A 20,595-nucleotide genomic window follows, 5' to 3' on the forward strand; every position below is an offset into this window, starting at 1 on the left:
GATTATGAAAATGATGTGTGAAAGTTGCTGTTTTCACTCCATGAACAGATAAATGTAAACCCGGTGAGCCTGGTGACTTGGCAATTGTTTTCCTTGAAATAATTGCTGTGTTTTGTGTTTGGTAAGCTAGTCCTTCTGAAGCCTGACTCCCTTGCGCTCTGCGAGTAAAATGTTCTCTTCTGAGTACTTTTGTGTCTGAGTCTTCCTTTGACAGGTGGGATAACTTAATACATTAATTTTTGTGTGCTCTTGAGTCCCCTATGCTAAGGCGGAGGGGCTTTTTGTCTCCCCTTGCTAAGGGGCCGCTTGTATGGTAGGATGAAAAGGAGAAGCAGCCTGAACAGGGGTCTCTTTCTTGGTTTTCCTGAAAACCTGGGCTTCCTGGGTGCAGGGAGAGTAACGCAAAGTCAGGAGGGAGAGAGAGAGGCCTTTGAAGGGATAAAGTGGAACTAGGTGAACAGGATGGGGGAGGGGGAGAGAGAGAGAGACGGAGTATTCCTAAAGATTAGGAAGCACTTGTTGTTTGAGGTTCTGTTGGGAGAAGGGAATTACTGGAGGTAGCAGGATCCAGAGGGGATGACTTTGAGGGCTTCTAAGGAGGCTGGGTCCCTGACACTGGGGCTCCCAGTCGGGGCAGAGTTTCCTGAGCCCAACTGGGCACGGAGGCAGCGTTGCCATCTGCTACCAAGGAACACCAAGGGCTCAGGCAACAACCCAACAAAGGCTACCAATGTGGACCTGCAACCGCTGGACATCCACAGAGAGGGGTCTTTGTAAGACCGTTGAGACCTTCACAGGATGCTGGGGGACAATAAAGGCACCCAGAGTATAAATTCCTGCCAGCTCGGTAAGCTGAGACCTGGGATAGATTTAGAGAAAATAACACGATTGTGACTTTTCTTGCCTTTCTGAGCTTAACACACACTACCATTTCTTCCAGTATTTAGCACCATGTCTTGTATTGTCCCCCACCCTGTGCTCTACCCTCCCCTGACCTCCTTCCCCCCTCACACCCTGCCACCCTGAAGGACATTCTTTGTTTGTCTGTTTGTCTGTCTATCCCACGTTGGACCATAGGACCCATCTTCTCATTCCAATTGTCTACCACGGGGACCTTGTATGCAGTAGGTGCTCAAAAAATGTTGGTTAAGATGAAACAAATTGCATTGAATTGTAACCCTCCCCCCAACCCCCGGCCTAGCAACATGCTTTGTGTCTGGTTGATATTCAACACATGTTTGCAGAATGGAGGAAGGTGAGTGGGGTATTCCAAGGTGACCACTTTGCAGGAGACAAGACGAACCTGAATGCATAAGTTCATGTGTGTTGCTCAAAAGCGCATTAGTGACCTGGTTTAATCACAGGAGACTGGCGAGCAAAGGGCCTGCGCATCTGCGAAACGAGCCACCCCTCTCAGAGGAGCCAGCGCCCCTTGATCAATTAACCTCACGCCCTTGTCTTCCATCTGTGCTTGGATCGAGATGTGCGACTCTGCTGTGAGCGCAGAAGGTAATATCCGTCCTTCGAATGGGCTGCTCGTGCGCGGGTAAGTGATGGGTTCCTGGGATCCGGGGAGAGAGGGAGAGAGCCGAAATCAACGGCTCACAGTCTGCACGCGGTGGCCGGCCCTCCCCGTGGCCTGGGAGGAGAGGGGATCAGCTGTGGCCTCTTGCTAGGGACGCCAGCCAGCCAGACGGATTGGGCCTGCCCAGGGCTGCTGGGAGGGCTTGTTCTCTGTTCTCAGCCACAGCTCTCCCTCCTGGCAAAGAAATGAGTCCTGATTTGTGCTTGGGGCCACCTGGACACCTGTCAAGTGGTGAAAACAAGCTGTTTTAAAAGCGACGTCTGGCCAGTATGAGTATGCCGGCCTCTCTCTGAATCATCTTTTAAAGTCATTTTCAAAGCAAATGAGGCTATCAGCTACCCAAGTCTGTCCTATGAGGACGTATTGTTGGGCAGCCTTAAGGGTGGGCTCTGGAATCTCACTGCCTGGGTTCAAACCCTGAGTCATTCACTTGTCAACTGTGAGCCGTTGGACTGACTTAGCCTCTCTGGGACTCAGTTTCTCCATCTGTAAGCTGGGAAAACATTAATACTCAACTCATAGAGCCTTGTGGAAGGTAAGCTGAGATAATCCATGGGATGATAATCCATGAGATACCCCATGGTGCTGGATGCTCTGTCAGCAGTGTTCCCACTGGATGTGTGGAATGGATGATTCTGGAAATCAATCATGTTTGATCTCTGATTGTTTAGTGTCCACCTCCTCTGCTAGACTAACAGCGTCATGAGGGCTGTTGCTGTGGCTATCTCGTTTTCTGCCGGACCCTTAGAATGGGGCACTGAGCCTGGTTCATACAACACACTCGGCAAATATCTGTTTCAATGGGAAAGAGAAGAAAGGTGATGTGGGCATAAGCCAGGGACCCAGAGGGGGCTGGGGCAGCCCTGGGGGTCTGGGGTGGTAGGAATTAGGTCCACCCACAGCCACACTGTCAGTCCCAACAGGAAAGAGGAGTGACACCCTTGGGCAGAATTTCAACGGCCCGGTCGTAGACACTATGTAGACAGCTGATCTCGAGCGGCTTTCTCACCCTTGGGACTCGGTTGGGTGTGTGGGCAGCAGACGCAGGCCAGCTCAGCATGAGCATCTGGTTGGCTGGGCCAGAGTGTCCACATGACGACATCCTTGTGGGCTGGACTGTGCAGCTCTACGGCAGTCAGGGAAGAGCATCGATCACAAAATGCACCAGCTACTAAGATGACCAGTGGGGGCTTCTGGGAGCTCACATGAGCTTTGGGGTCATATAAATATGGGTACAGATCCCATTCTCACCTTTGTGCCCTGAGCAGACGATCTAACTCCTAACCCTCAGTCTCTCCATCTGTAAAAGGGGAAACTATATTGCCAGCCTCACAGATGTGTGATTGAAATGAATAAATATACATAAAACGTCTAGTGCAGTGCATAGCAGACACTTCATAAACACTGGTGCTCTGCCCCCGCCCCTTCTGGAATCATAGAAAAAGCAGCATCTCCTTTTTGGCCTCCATCGGAAAGAAGCAAAGTACTTTGCCGACTTCTTTATTTGGGAGCAATGAGTGATCGACCTACAAATTCACAGTGGGAACTCGGGGATTATTTTCAAATATGTGGAGTTTTCAGGTTCCTGCAGCTTTTTCTCGAGTAGAAAGTAAAGCCGGCCCCAGCCTCCGCCGGTCCCTGTAATTACCTTTCGGTGAATCAAGCTGAGGTGTATCTTTGTGCCCGAGGTTGGTGTGGGCTTCTGCCCTCCTTCACCCTCCACACCCATGTTTGAAGGTAACAGCTAATTCTGATTTCTAGCGCTGCCTGGTTGAAGCTGGCCTGCTTGCCTGGGGTAGAGCCAGGCAGGTGGCCCCCTTCCCTGTCAGGTGGCAGTAAGGAGATTCAAAGATGGCATGGTTCCCCATGATCGAAGGGCACAGCAACTTCGCTATTAAAAATAAATAAAGCGTAGGGATGTGCACTAATGCCACTAATGCTGGGCTGTTGGCAACCTATAATTCCAACAGCAGCGGCAAGATGTATTTCCCTTTCAGAGCCTTGTTAAGAGGTGATTTTCGGTGGTGGGGAGGGCTGTGTGCACTGAGGCTGTGAACTAAGGGTATGTTTTTCATTCTGTGAAAGCAGAAGGGGGAGCCCAGGCAGGTTCTACAATGAATATGGGGCTGTGTGTGTACTGAAGTTGTTAACGCCTTCAAGACCAGCAGGGGATTGTAAAGACCTACTCCCTGACCTCCAAGAGAACCTTGTTTATCCATCTATTGAACCATGGATCCATCCATCCATTCATTCGTCCATCTGCCACGATTCCAACAAGTATTTATCAAACGCCTTTCTCAAGATTCTGGAGATGATAATAACAAAGATAACAACACCAGCAGCTAATGCATACAGAGGCGGATAATTTGACGCGCTTACGGTAAGCCAGGCTCTGGGTTAAGCACTTTACATACTTCATTTGATCTTAACAACAGCTCTTTGAATTAGGGGCTATTATTATCGTCCTCATTTTACGGATGAGGAAAGAGAGGCTTATAGAGGTTGTGATTTACCTAGCATTTCAATCTAATATGTTGCAGATCTAGAAGCCGAATTCAGTCAAGTTGACTCCAGGGTCCATGCTCTTCCCAGGGAAATTCCACTACCTCCCAGTATCCTCCTTTGGTTTGGTCCATATCTCATGAGCCAGCATCTGCAGTATGGGTTCACAGGTGTTACCTCGTTTGTCACTGGAGTCTCTATCTCTACTTTGGATTCCTTTTGATCAGTTTGTTGGGCTTCAGAGAGTGGAGTTTTGCGAACATTGACTCATTCTTCAGTAACATCAATAATAGTAATAATAATAGTAGCAGCAATAATAACAGCTAACATGTATTGGGTTCCTATATGTAAGCTCTGGTCTAAATGCCTTATGGGTAGTAACTACTTTAGTCCTCACATCAACCCTATGATGTTACTTCATCAAATTCCCATGATTACTCTTATTTCATAGATGAGGAAGCCGAGGGACAGGGAGGTTAAGCAATTTGTCATCTTCCTGGAAGTCTTCCTGTAATGCATGGGAATGCTTTTGGCTGCAAATAACAGAAAAATCGGTCACTTGCTTAAAGAATTCTTTTTTTTTTTTTAATCTCATGTAACAAGAAGTCCAGAGATAGAGAGTCCAAGGCTGTTGTGGCAGATCAAAGATGCCATCAAGGACTCATGGCTGGATTTCCATTCTTCTGTTCTTAGTATGTTGGTGCTTTGTTGTTGAGCTTGTTACACATATGGCTGCAAGACGGCTGCTCCATTTCCAGTTTCATCTCTGCATTTTCAGCCAGAAAGAAGGGAGAGATAGGAAAGCAAAAGCCTTCCCAGAAATTCTCAGTAGATTTCCATCACATTTCACTGGCCAGAACTGTATCACAAGTCCACCTTGAGCTGCAAGGTGGACTTGAGTACCTCCCCCCATCCCTTCTAGTGTTTACAATACAGGAATATAGGAAAGAAAGTGTTGGGAGTAGGAATTGGGTGACCTACTGTCCACATTCCTTCTCATCTATTTTTGTTATTGTTGTTGGCTCTCTTTATTCTTTTTTAATCTACAATTTTCTCCCTACACTTTTTGATTTTTCATGACCATAAAGGTTTTTTAAAATTTAATTTTATATTGGAGTATAGTTGATTTACAATGTTGTGTTAGTTTCAGGTGTACAGCAAAGTGATTCAGTTATACATATATATATATATATATATATATATATATATATATATATATCTCCATCCTTTTTCAGATTCTTTTCCCATATAGGTTATTACAGAATATTGAGTAAAGTTCCCTGTGCTATACAGTAGGTCCTTGCTGATTATCTATTCTATATAAAGTAGTATGTATATGTTAATCCCAAACTCCTAATTTATCCCTCCTACCACATTCCCCCTTTGGGAACCATAAGTTTGTTTTTGAAGCCTGTGAGTCTATTTCTGTTTTGTAAATAAGTTCATTTTTATCATTTTTTAAAAAAGATTCCATTTATAAGTGATATATGATATTTATGTTTCTCTGTCTGACTTACTTTACTTAGTATGATAATCTCTAGGTCTATCCATGTTGCTATAAATTGCATTATTTCATTCTTTTTTATGGCTGAGTAATATTTCATTGTATATAGGTACCACATCTTCTATATACATTCCTCTGTTGATGGACATTTAGGTTGCTTCCACGTCTTAGCTATTGTAAATGGTGCTGCCATGAATATTGGGGTGCATGTATCTTTTTGAATTATGTTTTTCTCCAGATATATGCCCAGGAGTGGGATTTAAAGAGCCCAGGCTAGTGGTCTTATAGGACATTTCACATCATTTCTTCTGTATTGCTTAAACTTAAAAAAAATTGAGATATAATCCACATACCATAGAATTCACTGTTTAAAAATGTATGATTCAGGAAAAGAGTATGGCTGTTCCTTAAAAAATTAAACATAGAATTACCATATGATCCAGCAATTCTACTTCTGGGATTATATATCCAAAATTATTGAAAGTAGGCACTGGAACAGATATTTGTACAGCAATGTTCATAGCACCATTATTCACAATAGCTAAGATGTGGAAACAACCCACATGTCCATCTATGGATGAATGGATAAACAAACTGTGATGTATCCATACAGTGGAATATTATTCAGCCTTAAAAAGGGAAGAAATTCTGACACATGCTACAACATATATAAACCTTGAAGACGTTATGCTAAGTGAGATAAGCCAGATACAAAAGGACAGATATTGTATGATTCCACTTACATGAGGTACCTAGAGGAGTCAAAGTCATAGAGATAGAAAGTAAAATGGTGGTTGCCAGGGGCTAGAAGGAGGGGGGATTGGGGATTTTGTTTTGAATGTGTACAGAGTTTCAGCTGGGGAAGTTTCAGCTGTGGAACACTTGGGCCAGTAGTGCTTGAGAGGTGGGTCAGACTAGATATGAAGGGAACTCAAGTATTAGGCCTTGGAGTGTGACCTTTACCTCTCTTTAAAGTCTTGTAAGACTTTTAGGGCATAATACTTGGCAGGATTCTAGAGACACTAATGAAGGGAGAGGCCATGGAGGCAGGGAGACCAAATAGGAGGCCATTTCAGAGTTCAGGGGAAGAGAATGAGATTGGGCTAGTGGTAGAAAAACTAAGGGAAACCAAACAGGGAACTTAGAGAGGCTCAGGGTAGGTTTGTGGGACAAGGATGTGTTGAAGATGGCTTTTCCAAGAACTTACAGGTTGATGGGGACAGAGCTGGGACCAGAACTCAGAAGCCCTCCTTTCCTGAGTGGCATAGCGTGGTCGGAGAGAACTGGATCTAAATTGCAGCACCGGCACTGGCTGCGTGACTTTGGGCAAGTGTCTTCTCCTCTCTGAGCTCAGTTTCCTCATCTCTAAAGCACAAATGATAATATCCACTCCGCTGTATGAAGATTAGACAAAATTCTTCAAAGCAGAATTTGCAGATTGAATGCCTGCTTGTCTGTCAGCATTAGTGCAACAGTTAACTTTCAAGTATAATTTTGAGGACTAGGTGTTATAGATACAACAGAGACCAAAACAGATTTTAAAAGTCTCAGAGTGTTTAAATATTGAATTAATTGCCAACTTTTAAAAACTAGGAGCTATCACCAAAATAGTCTGAACTTCTGGTTTTTCTTTAAAAACTTGAAGACCTGGCCTCTCTGTGTCAATGTTCCCATGGGAAGCAAGGGGCTGGAGGTGAGTAATGACTGTTCCCTTTGGACAGAGCACTTACTGTCCAGTTTACTACAGTCTCCACTACTCCCTATTGTCAACCCTGCTTGCTTCACACATGCCCACTCAGATATGGGCATCTGAGTTTGCAACACCTGGTTTGGTCCAAGTGTTGGGCTATTGAGTTTCTTAGGTTGGAAGCATGAAGACCATGTGGGTGGGATATTGTTAAATAGTCCAAGGGCTTGGACTTGGGTTGAGGCTGTGAGGATGGAGAGGAAAGGACATATATATATATATAACACTAGGGGAATCTGGATGAAGGGGATATGGAAAGTCTGTAATAATGAATATCTTTGCACCTTTTCTGTAAATCTAAAATAAAATATAAAAGCAAGACTAAACAAAACAAACATGGCATCTATGAATTAAAAGCTCTGAAATCAGAAAATACTTTCAGTAGGAGAAGCAAATATGATGATTAAAATATCTAAATATAATGGAGGCCAAACAATGGATTCAGATACCAACAAAATCTCAATTAGTCATATCCATATATATGGATGGAGATGCCAGTCATAACAATTCATCATCTGGAGACCAAATAAACCCGAGGGCTAACAGGACGCATCCAAAGTCATCTGAGATTTCCAGCCTGGATAGGGAGAGGGATGGAGTGGGCGAGGTGGGGAAGGCATTAGGAGGCAGGGAAACTGGGAGGGTATGAGAAAACACGGCGTTGGGACCTAACTCTAACCCCCATCCCCACCCTTAAGAAAAATCCCCTCCAAGTCTGCCTTAGCTTTGTTTATTTCCCAGAGCTGTGCAGACCTGCTCAACAGGATTCCTCTCTGTTCTCCTCAGATGTCCTGGAACTATGCAAATGCTCAGGTCGCCGGGAGCAATGCCAGGCATCTTGGACTTTTCCATAGCTTGGATTTGTTGTGTTGCAACTGCAGACAAGTCAGTGCTTTTTGTATTTCTTCTCTGCCATGTCCTCCTGGGCAGATGCCAAGGGGCTCAGGCATGGCCTGGCGGCTGAGCTTCGGCCCCTGTCCATGGCACTGGTCACTGCAGGTTTTCCTGCCAGCACTTACTCACTTACCATCCTCGGGAGCTGATCCATTGCTTACATTTGAGGGAATTTTCCTTCTGTTATTTCCTTCATTATTGCTTCTCCTCCATCTGTCCTGTTCACTCCTTCTAGAATTCCAAATGGGAGCTTAACTGAGCCTTCAGGATTCATTCTCCATTTCTCCTGTCTTATCTCATCATATTCATCTTTTCCTCCCTTTCCTCTCAGTTTGAGGAAATCACTTACTCACACTGATCTTCCAAATGACTAATTTAGATTTTGGTGGTATCTAAATCCATTGTTTGGCCTCCACTACATTTAGATACTTTATTTTTTTTTAATTTTTTTTTTTTTGCGGTATGCGGGCCTCTCAGTGTTGTGGCCTCTCCCATTGCGGAGCACAGGCTCCGGACGTGCAGGCCTAGCGGCCATGGCTCACGGGCTTAGTTGCTCCACGGCATGTGGGATCTTCCCGGACCAGGGCACGAACCCGTGTCTCCTGCATCGGCAGGCGGATTCTCAACCACTGCGCCACCAGGGAAGCCCCCATTTAGATACTTTAATCATCACATTTGCTTCTCCTACTGAAAGTATTTTAGAGGTTTTCCTTCATAGATGCCATGTTTGTTTTATTTAGTCTTGTCTTGTTTTTATATTTTATTTTAGATTTACAGAAAAGGTGCAAAGATATTCAATACTACAGAGTTTCCATATCCCCTTCATCCAGATTCCCCTAGTGTTAACATCTTGCCATGTGTTTTTGGATCCTGTTGCATACATTTAGGAGAGATTTCCTAATGGTTTTTCAACTGTAGATTCAGGAAAACATCTGCAGAATTGGGCTGTTGTTTTCACCACCAAATCTTTTCTTACGATAGGTGATTTTTCTTTATTTTCTCATTCACTGAGAGATTCATGTTTGTCCAAGACTGAGATGGGTTCTGTCAGATATTGTAAGGGTCTCTGCTCAAATGTTCCCCAGAGAGAGAGAGAAGTAGAGCCTAGTTGTGTGTGTGTGTGTGTGTGTGTGTGTGTGTGTGTGTGTTTGGTGGGGTGAAGGCATTTAAAGGGGTGCCCCGACTGGGTGGATCCTTTCCTATGTTCATATTAGTTTGACATTAGCTAAGATAATAGCCCTTATCCCTCGTGGGCTGTGCTGCCCACTCTAGGACCCCACTGTGGCAATGACCCCACTTGATTTAACCCACCACCCACACCTTCAGAAGGTCTGGAGTTAACTCCCTGTTCAGTGTGGGTTTCCCTAGATCCTGAGATAAAAACTTAAGTGCAAGTAGTTTATTTGAAAGGTAACTTCAGGACACATCTGACACGGGAAGTGAAGGAGTGAGTTAGGGAAGGAAAGGCAGCCAATACAAGGTGCATAACCAAGCAGGTTACCTCTAGGGCCACCTGCAGCTCATTCCCACCAGGAAACTCTGGGAACCAGTGGAGAGCATGTGCCTCAGAGTTATCCTACCTGAGAGGTGAGGGAGCAGAGGTATTTATATATACCCAGCTTCCAGGGACTTGATCCTTCTGGTTTACCTTACATGGACAGAGCTGGCCCTGGTGGTCAGAGAGAGGCCTCAGGCAGAACAATGCTGGTTGTGGTGTTGGAAGTCAGGCCGGCACTCAGGGAAAGACGTGCCGAGATGACACAGGCAGGGCCCTGACAATGCCTGTGCTCTGCACTTCCTCTACACTTGTTGTGTACCCATACCTCTTACGGGGTTAAAATTTGCTCTTTGCCTAACGTCTCACATCTCACCTTTATCTCTAGCTCCCAACACTCTGAGAGTTTCTTTCTTTCTTTTTTGGTCGGGGGAGAAAGTAGGGACTCTGGTTCTACCAGAGATCTACCCTGCCTACTTTCTGGATGGGTTTTTTTCCTTTGCTTATTTTGCATTGTGAGTGGACAGTATTTTCCTTGATCTGATGCTGCCTATACGATGTCCCATAGACATTCCATGAATATTTTGGCTTGTTGAGAGCACCAGCCTTGTTTTCTAACATGAAGATAGATTCTTCCCCTTTAACAAATTTCTAGATTTCTTTGTTCATTTCCATTGACAGACTGGAGGAAAGGGATTTAAATAGGTAGGCTTAAATTGGCATCTCAAAATTCAAGTAGTATGACTTATTCCCAGAAGGTATTCTCAATGCATTATCTTAGGGGCATTTGAACTTATGCGTATTTAATTCAATAACAGTTATTAAAAAATAGCAGGAAGAAGCAGCTGCATTATTCACTTGGTTCAAAGACCATTTGTGTTTCCCCAACATTAACTTCCTGTACATAAACTGACAAACCCCAGATAAATGCAATAATTTCTTCACATTTCACCACAATCAGCTCTTTATTTCTAACAGCAACAATTGTATTTCTCATTAACTTTTCCACTGCTGATCCTTGGAGTGTTTGCATCTTAAAAATAATTGTAAGAAACTGTCATAGCTCCTGTAAAAGACTGAAGAAGCAAAGAAATAGGCTATTGTGGTTTTCTCCTGGAGATAAGGATGCTGCTTGGTTCTTGAGCCAAAATTTCATCCTGTCTTCCTCCTCTGCTGTTGGGCTAAATCTTACATATGTTATTTGTAGTTGATGCTCTTGGTCACGTGATGGGTACAGTTAGGGAGGCTTTAGTGGGAAGCTTAGAGAAGGATGTGGGATCTAGAAGGTCTAGACTGCAAAGAGGGAAGCTGGCATTTAAAACCAAGAGTTTTGGAATGACTTCATATGACTTCACATGACTTTAGCATCATTGCTGAGTTCAGGTCAGAGCAAGATTCCCTAATGTTACTCTAGTTTCATACCAGAATGGAAAGTTTCAGCTTCTTGAATGTTACAGACATAGGCTTGCTGTTGGCCCAGCCAGTTCTCTTTTCTTTCTGGGCACATAGCTAGATCATGTTTCCCAAGCTCTTTTCCAGCTGGGTGTGACCACGCAACTTATTCTAGCCGATGGAATGTTAAACAGAGCGATAGGTACCACTTCCAGGCCAGGCCCATAAAAACCTCCCATCTGTGTCCTCTGTGCTCATTCCATTTATGCCCTACGGGGGCGCATGATGATCTTGGAAGCTACATGATGAAGGTGGTTTCTATCCACAAAAGAAAAGAAGCCTGGATCCTTGAATCACCACTTGGAGGAGAGCCATCCACTGATCCAAAACACCTCTTTTTTCTTTATGTGCAGAAAAATAAATTTTTAGTGGGTTAGAGCTACTATGTATAAATATTTTACAGTAGCTGATTTGATCTTGACTAATCTACACAGGATCTGGAGGCAGAGCATTGAGAATTAGAGCCTGTGCCCTCAGCTCCATCTCAGAATCCACTGCTTGAGGCACCTAAACTGGGACAGATGGTACAAGGAGTGGTCTGAGAAAGCAAGTGTGAAGATGGGATTTTGGAGTTGGATCACCTGCTGTCCAGCTGGCAACAAGGATTGTAGTAGGTGAGGCTTGGAGAGCCCCTGACATGAGGTAGCAGCGATTGAGTGAAAACTTTCACCAGTGGTGAGCTGGGATGGTATTCCGAGGAACGGAAAGCACCAGGTGATGCAAGGTATCAGGAATTTGAGAAATGGGGGCAAGTGGTATCCATAAACTCAGAGGAATTGGACGGCTGCTGCTAAGCTCAGTGGACACATTGGAAACAGATAAGGGAAGACTTTGAGTGATTAATGGGCAAATAAAAGCAAGGTGTGAAAACCAGAGGTCCTCCTTGGTAACAAGGAGAGGAACTCCCATCTCCTAAACCTGAGGGCAGACAAAGCTGAGGCCCAGGCCCAGGCCCAGGGCTTCATCATGAGAGCAGCAGCAGATTTCCAGCTTAGTCCCGTCTGAGTCCCTCTGATACATGGGACAGGAACATTTGTGTGGATGCACCCCCAGAATCTTGAATTCCCAGATTCCCCTAAACTATCTGAATCTGCAGAAATGACCACTAGCACTGCCCCCCGCCCCATCCTGCCTGAAGATGATGCGGAAGCCTCCTGCAAGGCCTCCTGTGCCTCAGGATCTGCCCCCACCTCCCCTCCTGGCCAGAGGCCACAACTAGGGTTAAGTCTCAACTTAACCCAGTGGGAGCGTGCTATGCCTGGTGATGGAGGAAATAGAACGCAGACAGTCCCCGACTGCTAAGACTATTTTTTTGACTTTACAGTGGTGCAAAAGCCATATGCATTCATGAGAGACTGTACTTCGAATTCTGAATTTTGATCTTTCCTGGGGCTAGTGATATGGTGTCCGATCCTCTCTCCTGACGCTGGGCAGCCCCCAGTCAACCATTCTGTTCTTTTTCAGTACAGTATTCAATACATTACATGAGATATTCAGCACTTTATCATAAAATAGCCCTCGTGTTAGATGATTTTGCCCAGCTGTAGGCTAATGTAAATGTTCTGAGCATGTTTAAGGTGGGCTAGGCTGTGCTATGATGTTCAGTAGGTTATGTGTATTAAATGCATTTTCAACTCACAATGGGTTTATGTGGACATAACCCCATCATAAGTCAAGGAAGATCTGTATGCCCCCAAAGATGCTGCAGGACCTAGTAAGCATGTGCCCCGGGGAGCCCAGTGAGTACGTATGGGACTGAGTTGTGAGAGCACTGGGTCAAGAGAGAGAAATACAGGGCTGGATCACCAAGGTTATTGAGTTGGGAGCATTATCTGGGGACAAGGAGATTTGACACCGTGGTGAGGATGCTGTGCAATGTGTAGGCGTGCCGTTAGCAGGGCTCGTAGGAGCGTGAAGGAAGCCATGGGGATGGTTGGGGTCCTCTGACGTGCTGCCCAGATCCCCACGCAGGACTGAAGGACTTACCCCCCGGCTGCTGTGGCTGCTGTGGGCTGTCAGCCCTGGGCTGTTGGTGCTCTGCAGGACTGCATCGGCTGAAGACGGTCACCTCCCTCTAGGTCATGACCCCTGCCCAGGGCAGCCTGTACTGACAAGTGTAGATGGAACCCTAACTTGGAACAACTCTGAAGGGCCATCTTCAGAGCAGCCCAGGGAGTCAGCTGAGGTTTCTTATTGCATCCAGCTTCTCTCTCTGTTCAGACCTGCTGCCCTCGTGGGGAGCAACCCAGGAGCATCTTCTACTCTCTGTCTCAGAGACTGCTATGACCTCCCAGGAAGGTCTCTCAGTGCAGACCAGAATAAAGCCCCTGGGTGAATCCAACACAACTGTTCTTCCTCCAGGGCTGGAAGAAGTCGCTGGTTCAAGGACCTTGGATGAAGAAACACGTTTCTTCCAACCGTGGAATCCTAATCCATGCAGAGAGTTGCCCACACTTGATAGGTTCAAGGGGACAGAAACCAACAAAGGGAATAGCAGATTCACACCCTCAACTCATGTCCATTCCGGAGCCTGTGCTCATTGAGCGGAAGGCGGACAGAGGTGGCCCGAAGCCATGCTGAAGCTGGTCACAGACGTAGTGATCGTCTGTCCATGCGTCCACGCACCCAGCCATACATCCATGCACCCAGCCACGCATCCATGCATCCACCATGCATCCATCCATGCATCTCTTCATTCCAAGAATATGCTGATGGGTACTGTGCACAGGGCTCAGTGCTAGGTGCAGGGGGTTATGAGATGAATGGGACATAGAGCCTGTCCTCAAGGATCTCACAGTCCAGGGGAGGAGAGAGATGCGTCCACAGGTCCGGGGCAGTGTGATAATGGTAACACGGGAGCTCCATGAGCCTGGAAGAGGGAGGGACCACTCTGCTTGTGAAGGGAGGGCTGAGCCTGACCTTGAAGGGTGAATAGGGGTTCTACAGGTGGGACACAGATCAGTGGTGCTTTTGTCAGAGGGAATGGCATCTTTCTTCTTCGTCTTCTTCAAAGACGAAGAAGAAAGATGAATTCCCCAGCATGAGATTAGGACATGATGAGGCAGAGAGGGAGAGACAGGAGGCCGGGAGGGTGGGCAAGAGAGTGTCACACTGGGCTGTTTGGACTGCACCCTGTGCACAGTTGGTGCCAGAGGTGACCTTCAGGGGCATGGGACAAGGGCGTTAAACATAGTATGAAGAAGGGACACTGAGGGCAGGGAACCAGGTAGGAGGCTACTGGACATGTCGAGGTAAGATATAGATGGGCTGGAAAGAGGGAGGGCGGAGGAGGTGCTCAGGAGGTAGAACGGATGGAGCTTGGTTACACAGATATGGCAGGTGAGGGAGGCAGTCAAGGCCAGGGTTCCTTCTGTTGTTTCTCTCTTGGGAGTCTGAGGATGCGATGATGCCAGAAGTTGAGTGTGGATGTAAGGAGATCAAGAGTCATTTGAGGGAAAGAGTAAGGGGCTGACCCGTCTAGAAAGATTCCAGTTTGCTCCTCTTGGAAGTGGGTACAGAACTCTATTCACAGGGCCTCAGCAGGCTCTGGACAATGTGTGGGAGATGGGCCCTCTCACCTCCCTTGTCCTAGCACTACACTGTGTTCATGTGGCCCAGCATAAAATAAGACACGTTCAAGTCACACCATGAATCCACTTAATGTCACACCTCGTCCTTTGATCCAAGAACAGTGTTTGAACCGAGTGTGGGATTTGTAGTTTTCTGAATTCCATTGTTAGGTTTGGCCCACCACCCCTACCTGGCAAGACCTTCCGGAAACCTGATTCTGTCACTCAATGAGTGTGGGCGAAAATTAATCGTAACAGTTTAAGGCTGAATCCCAGGATTCTGAGCAATTCTCCAGCCCCTTTTAGAACAGTTAGACTGTTCCAGGTTGCAGTGGGTGGGGAGCACGTAGGGGACCATCGAGGTGAATGCCTTGTTCTGTAACGATTGTCTGGAAAGCTGACTGGATGTGTGTGTGTGTGTGTGTGTGTGTGTGTGTGTGTGTGTGTGTGTGTGAGAGAGAGAGAGAGAGAGAGAGAAATGAAGCAGGTAAGATGCCCAACCTCCAATGTTTATCTCAAGTTGTAAGCAAAGATTCAGGTCAGTTGTCATTTTCCAGGCCAATTCTGTCATCTCAGCCTCAGTGGGGCCAATGCCCAGTTAATCTGAGCCAGCAGTCACTGCTGTTTGCACTTCAGGGGCTCTGTGCTTGGCCTTGGGCACCAAAGATGAATCTGCCCACTGCCTGCCCTCTCAGAGCTCCCAGGCTGGCGGGAGAGGTCCTCCATGGCTCTTGCGGGGCTCTCTGACTCTGATCCCTGCTGTGTTACAGGAATCCAGCCCCTAGAGGCATCTAGGGTCTGGGGACAAGTTGGACAGACCAGGCACTGACTTCCTGTGCGGTTCTTATTATTATTTTTTTGAGCCTCAGTTTCACCAGCAATAAAATTGAAAGAATAATCTGTGCTTCATATATGCATGAGGATTAAATGATAGACTTGAGCTGAACACATGGAGAAAGCACCTGGGATTCAATGTGTCCGGAAGATGGAGGTGGGGGTAGGCTGCCAGGGTGCTATCAACACAAGGGTTCTAGGATGCCCTGGGAAGATGTGTTCCAGATCCACAAGTCTGGCTTGGAGATGGTGGACCAAACCAGAGAGGAGCTTCTGAGCCCAATGCAGTGTCTGTCACCGAGCAGGACCCCAGCCTCACTCTTGGGCCATTCCTAGGCTTTCTGGAAAGGTAAGCTGTACTAAGACCACTTGGAAAGCCTATGGGCTGGGGTGCCTGGAGTCTGCAGCTTTCATGCCGATAGCTCCTACAGGGCGTGGAGCTGATGCTGTCTGTGCAGACGCCAGCCCCCTCCCACGTCAGATGCCCCACAGAGCCAGGTGCAGCTGGGCGAGCCCTGGGCAGGTGCAGATGGCTCGATGCAGCCAGCCTGGTCCCGGAAGAGGGGATTGGCAGACACCCCAGGGCAGCAAAGAACACCCTCTGGGGCTGCTCAGAAATGTCCAGGAGAACTTCGAGGTGGGGCACGGGCGGGGACTCAGGGCAAGACATGAGAGTTGAGGTTCTTTTGTGATCTCTTTCTTTATTGTGGTAAAATACACATAATATAAGATGTATTATTTTAACCATTTTGAAGTGCATAATTCTGTGGTATTATGTTCACTCAGTGTTGTACAACCACCACCACTATCTCGTTCCAAAACATTTTCATTATCCCAAAAGGAAACCCCACTAGTAATCACTCCCCATTCTCCCTCCCCCCAGCCCCTGACAGCCACTAATCTTCTCTCTGTCTCTAGGGATTTGCCTATTCTGGACATTTCATATAAATGGGATCATACCTATATGGCCTTTTGTGTCTGGCTTCCTTCACTTCGGGTAATGTCTTTGAGGTTCCTCCGTGCTATAGCACGCTTCAGTACTGCATTCCTATTTAATCTCTTGCTGCCCAGAGCCTGCTCTCCCAGACACATCGATTAAAAAAAAAAAATCAATCCCACCTCTTTTCCTCGTTCACAGGTTTACTTCCACCTGTTGGAGCTCCAGGGTCTGCTCAGAGTGAAGGGATTCGCTCTCGGGCGGGGCTCGCGCATAGTAGGTGCCCAGGGGTTGGGACGTCTTGTTTCCTGGAGGGTGTGTGAAATCCCAAGCTCCGGGCGGCACTAACTCCGAGCGCGGCCAGGGGGCAGCATGTTCCCGCGGAGCCGCGCAGCCTCCGAGGAGCGGATGTTCACGAAGCCGCTTGGCTCTGGGCACGTTCACCGCCTTTCCATCACGCATGTTTCAGAAGTTCTGCTCTAGCCAAACAAATTGTCCGGGCTCAATTTCTGAGAAATCATTGTCGAGAACTGCTGAACCAGTTTAATTCTAAAGCACATATTTATACGGGGCTCCAAAACTCACATCCCTGCGCACGATTTTAAATGGAAGGAAGAGAAAGTTTAGTCAGGAATGAGATTCGGTCTGAGCCGGGATGGTGGAGGAGAGGGCGGTGGAGACGGAGCGGGAAGGTGTGGATTCCGTGAACCCTACTTGGGCAGCGCCTGTGGAACAGGGGTTGAGGGTTGTGACTCCCCTTGGGCTCAGACCCATGGACAATCTGGTTTGAAAAAAATGATGAACATGTGTGAAGGAGCCAGGGGCTGTGTGTCTCACGGGACATCCGGGGCTTCGGGGTGAAGTGGCCTATTTCGTGTCGGTTGACTGGCCCCTGCCTCTGGGAGATGCAAGCTTGCCTCCCTCTCCTCCTGCCACCCACAGGGGGATGCCCTGCTCCTGTCTCCCCAGCCCCACCCAGGTACCTGCCCTCAGCTCAGGTTGAAGGGGGCATGTAAGCTGGTCACGTGGCAGGAGGCAGTCGGAGCCCCTACCCAGAACAAAGAAAGCAGGGAGATTCTTGCTCATGGAGGCCCCCACCCCCTGCCCCCTTGTGCTAGCTTGTCTTCTTCAGACACAGGTCAGCTGCAGGAGGTCTGTGCATGCATCACCTTCCCAGGGAGGAGTCAACATGCCCTGTAGTGTGGCCCAGTGGAGACAGAGCCACTTTGCCCCAGATTTAGGATGTAGGACATAAGATGGAGGGGAAGAAGCCTTAGGCTTAGAGACAGCAGTGCTTCTACCCAGACTTGCTGTGTGATCCTGGCAAGTCCCTGCCCCTCTCTGGGCCTCAGTATCCTCATCTGTAAATGGAGTGTGTTGGATCCATTCAGCTTCAGAAGCAAACATGACTGAATAGCTTTTATATAACAGACCCTGTGCTAAGATCTTGCCTGTTCGCCATGTTGTTTAACTCTTAAAACGGACTCCCAGGAAGGCATTATGACCCCCACTTTTCAGATGAGGAAGTGGGGGCTTAGAGAGGGATGTCACAGGGGTGGCAGAAGCTGTGGGCCCTGCATCCCTGTCTGAGGTCACGAGGCAGCTCTGCTCTGATCCCGTGTCTCCAAGCGTGCACCATATAGGGGACCCCAAGCAAGCATCCTGCCTGCCAGCCACAGAGTGAAGCTGACTCCGGCCCTGGAGTCTCATGGCCACCATGACTTTAAAAAGCTCATTTTAGAAGGAAATCTTTACTACAGCAATCAGTTTTATTCACAGTGTCCCATAAAAAGTTATCAAACTTTGAAAGTAAAGAAAGGCTAAATCCACGTTATATTCTTTGACACATGAGGCAGTATAGCTCCATGAACATAGGCTTTGGATTCAGAGAGGCCTCTGTTCAGATCTCAGCTCTGCCACTTCCTGGCAGTGTGGCCTTGGGGAGGTTGTCTGACCTCTCTGTGCTCAGGATTTCTCTTTTGTAAAATGCGGATGCTAATAATGATTTCACTACTTTATAGGAACTGGGGACATGTCTCACTAAACTGTAGCTTTTTTTTTGGCTATGCCACGTGGCTTGCTGGTTCTTAGTTCCCCAAACAGGGATTGAACCCGTGCCCCCTGCAATGGAAACTCGGAGTCCTAACCACTGGACCACCAGGGAATTCCCTAAATTGTAGCTTTAATGCACATATACTGATTGAATGAGAAGTCTCAGCTATACTTCACGTCAAGTGAAATCCACAACACTAGTTAAAACCTGTATCACTTGCAACAGCACATCTTGAAGAGATAAGGACTGAAAATGCTAGGGAGGGGTGGGTCTGGAGTTTGGGATGTATGTAATTCATTTGAGACTTTTCAAGGCTTTGGCCATAGGAAAGAAGAGTGGGCCCTTGTTCTGCTCAGCAACCTTCAACTTTATTTATTAAACCCCGCTTTGTGTTTAATCTTTCTTTTTGTGGCCATGCAGCAAAACACCGTAATTTTCTAATACTGTACAGTGCCAACATCTTGGAGGGTTTCAGGACAGATCCAAATAGCCAGCAATCTCTGCATTGTAACAGTCAGATGCAAGAATCCTTGAAAGGCGTGCTACTCTGTAAAGCCAGGAACTGAAGCAGTTTTTCTTTAAACATTTATTATAAATACAAGCCTTATTCAGTATTCAGCACAGACCGAAGAGAGACTAAGCAGTTGGTCCTTTTTATTGCAGTTGAAATCTGGCCTGATCTGGCAACCCTTTTTAGAATCAGACACTGAATAAAGTTCCCAAGACATGTGGGGAGGTATGACAGTTTCTGTTGGTAGCACAGGGGTGTTGGGTGTGGGAGTGTCTGCCTGCGTGGGCTAGCCTGGAGCCAGCAGGCTACAGGCTTACCTCACTCTCAGTTGGTGATGAAGGTGAGATTGAGAATAAGGAATGCCGCATGATTGTTTATTTTTCATTAAATTAGTAGATCTCCGAGGTCAAATACAACTGTCAGAAACTCAGTTCCAACCAGCTTAAGTAAAAAAGTGAATCTGTGGATCTTGGGGCTATGCAGTCCATAGTTCTAGCTTCAGGCATGGCTTGATCTAGGGGTCTTAGGTTAGGTTCCTTAGAAGCAGAGCATGCAATGGGGATTCTTGTGCAAGTGAGTTCTTGAGAGAATGCTCTGGAGAGGAGTTGCAGGGGAGTGAATCTGTAAGCAGGATAGAGCAGAAGAAAGAGACAAGAAGACTGCTGTTTCAGCAGGAATCGAGCTTCAGCCAGACCCCATGGGGAGCTCTGGAGTGTGAATAAAATCACAGAGCTGTCCCATTCTAAGGCAAGGGGCCTGGCCTTTTGTACTCCCATATTAGTGCATCATTGGCTGTGTGGTGTCTCTGAAATGGGGCAAAGTGACTCTCTTTGGCTGAGGGTAATTCTCTGAAGATTTCAACCATGAGACGTTAGTAATCAATTGTAGTCAACACTTACAGATGGGTGCACAGTCTGATAGTGGGGAGCTGTGCAAGGTTTCAACTTTGTCTACATCAAGGGGCTCAAGCAATGACTCAGTTTCACCTCTCACCCCACTTCTGTGGTTTACTTCTTGGCTCCATTCTCAAATAGAGTGGGGACAAGATGACCACCAAAGGCCCAGAGCTCTCTTTATGTCTTGCATGCAGCTTTTAGAGAGGTCTGATCTCTCCTAGTGTTAAGTATTGAGTTTCCTGGGTGAGTCCCACACAATTTCATGCTCACCTCTCTGTTGGAAAAGATGGTGGGGTTGGCTCTAATTAAACCTCATGGATAAGTTTCCCCACAATGTGTGTATTTCTAGAAGAGGGAGGGATGCTGAGTAGGCAAAAAACAGCAGTGATCTCCTGCTGGACTCTGAACTCCTATTTAAGTCAGAAGGGCATTCTGCAGGCAGGGAATAGCATGTGCATGGCTGGAGGGGGCTAAGTAGCACCATATACTTGGGGTAGCAGAAGTGGTCTAGTTGGATGGGAAGAGGAAGCTTGTGGGAAAGCAAATGGAAAGACATAAGTGCAGCTCATGGAGGGCCTCATGGACTAACAGAGGAGTACCAACTTTATGCTGAAAA

The 20,595-nt window shown here is 46.8% G+C and overlaps 1 protein-coding gene across 3 annotated transcripts in view; it reads left to right on the top strand.

The window, feature by feature from the left end:
- PTPRT (protein tyrosine phosphatase receptor type T) overlaps positions 1–20,595 on the top strand; it is a 1,303,183-nt gene that overhangs the window by 146,910 nt on the left and 1,135,678 nt on the right. For all 3 annotated transcript variants that reach the window (XM_067013228.1, XM_067013229.1, XM_067013240.1), the window contains one exon: positions 1,365–1,546. In XM_067013228.1, coding sequence (XP_066869329.1) covers positions 1,528–1,546 — 19 coding nt within the window. In that variant the 5' untranslated portion in view covers positions 1,365–1,527. The remainder of the gene's footprint in view (positions 1–1,364; positions 1,547–20,595) is intronic.

This window comes from Kogia breviceps, chromosome 14 (genome assembly GCF_026419965.1).
Source record: "Kogia breviceps isolate mKogBre1 chromosome 14, mKogBre1 haplotype 1, whole genome shotgun sequence".
Taxonomy (NCBI): Eukaryota; Metazoa; Chordata; class Mammalia; order Artiodactyla; family Physeteridae; genus Kogia; species Kogia breviceps.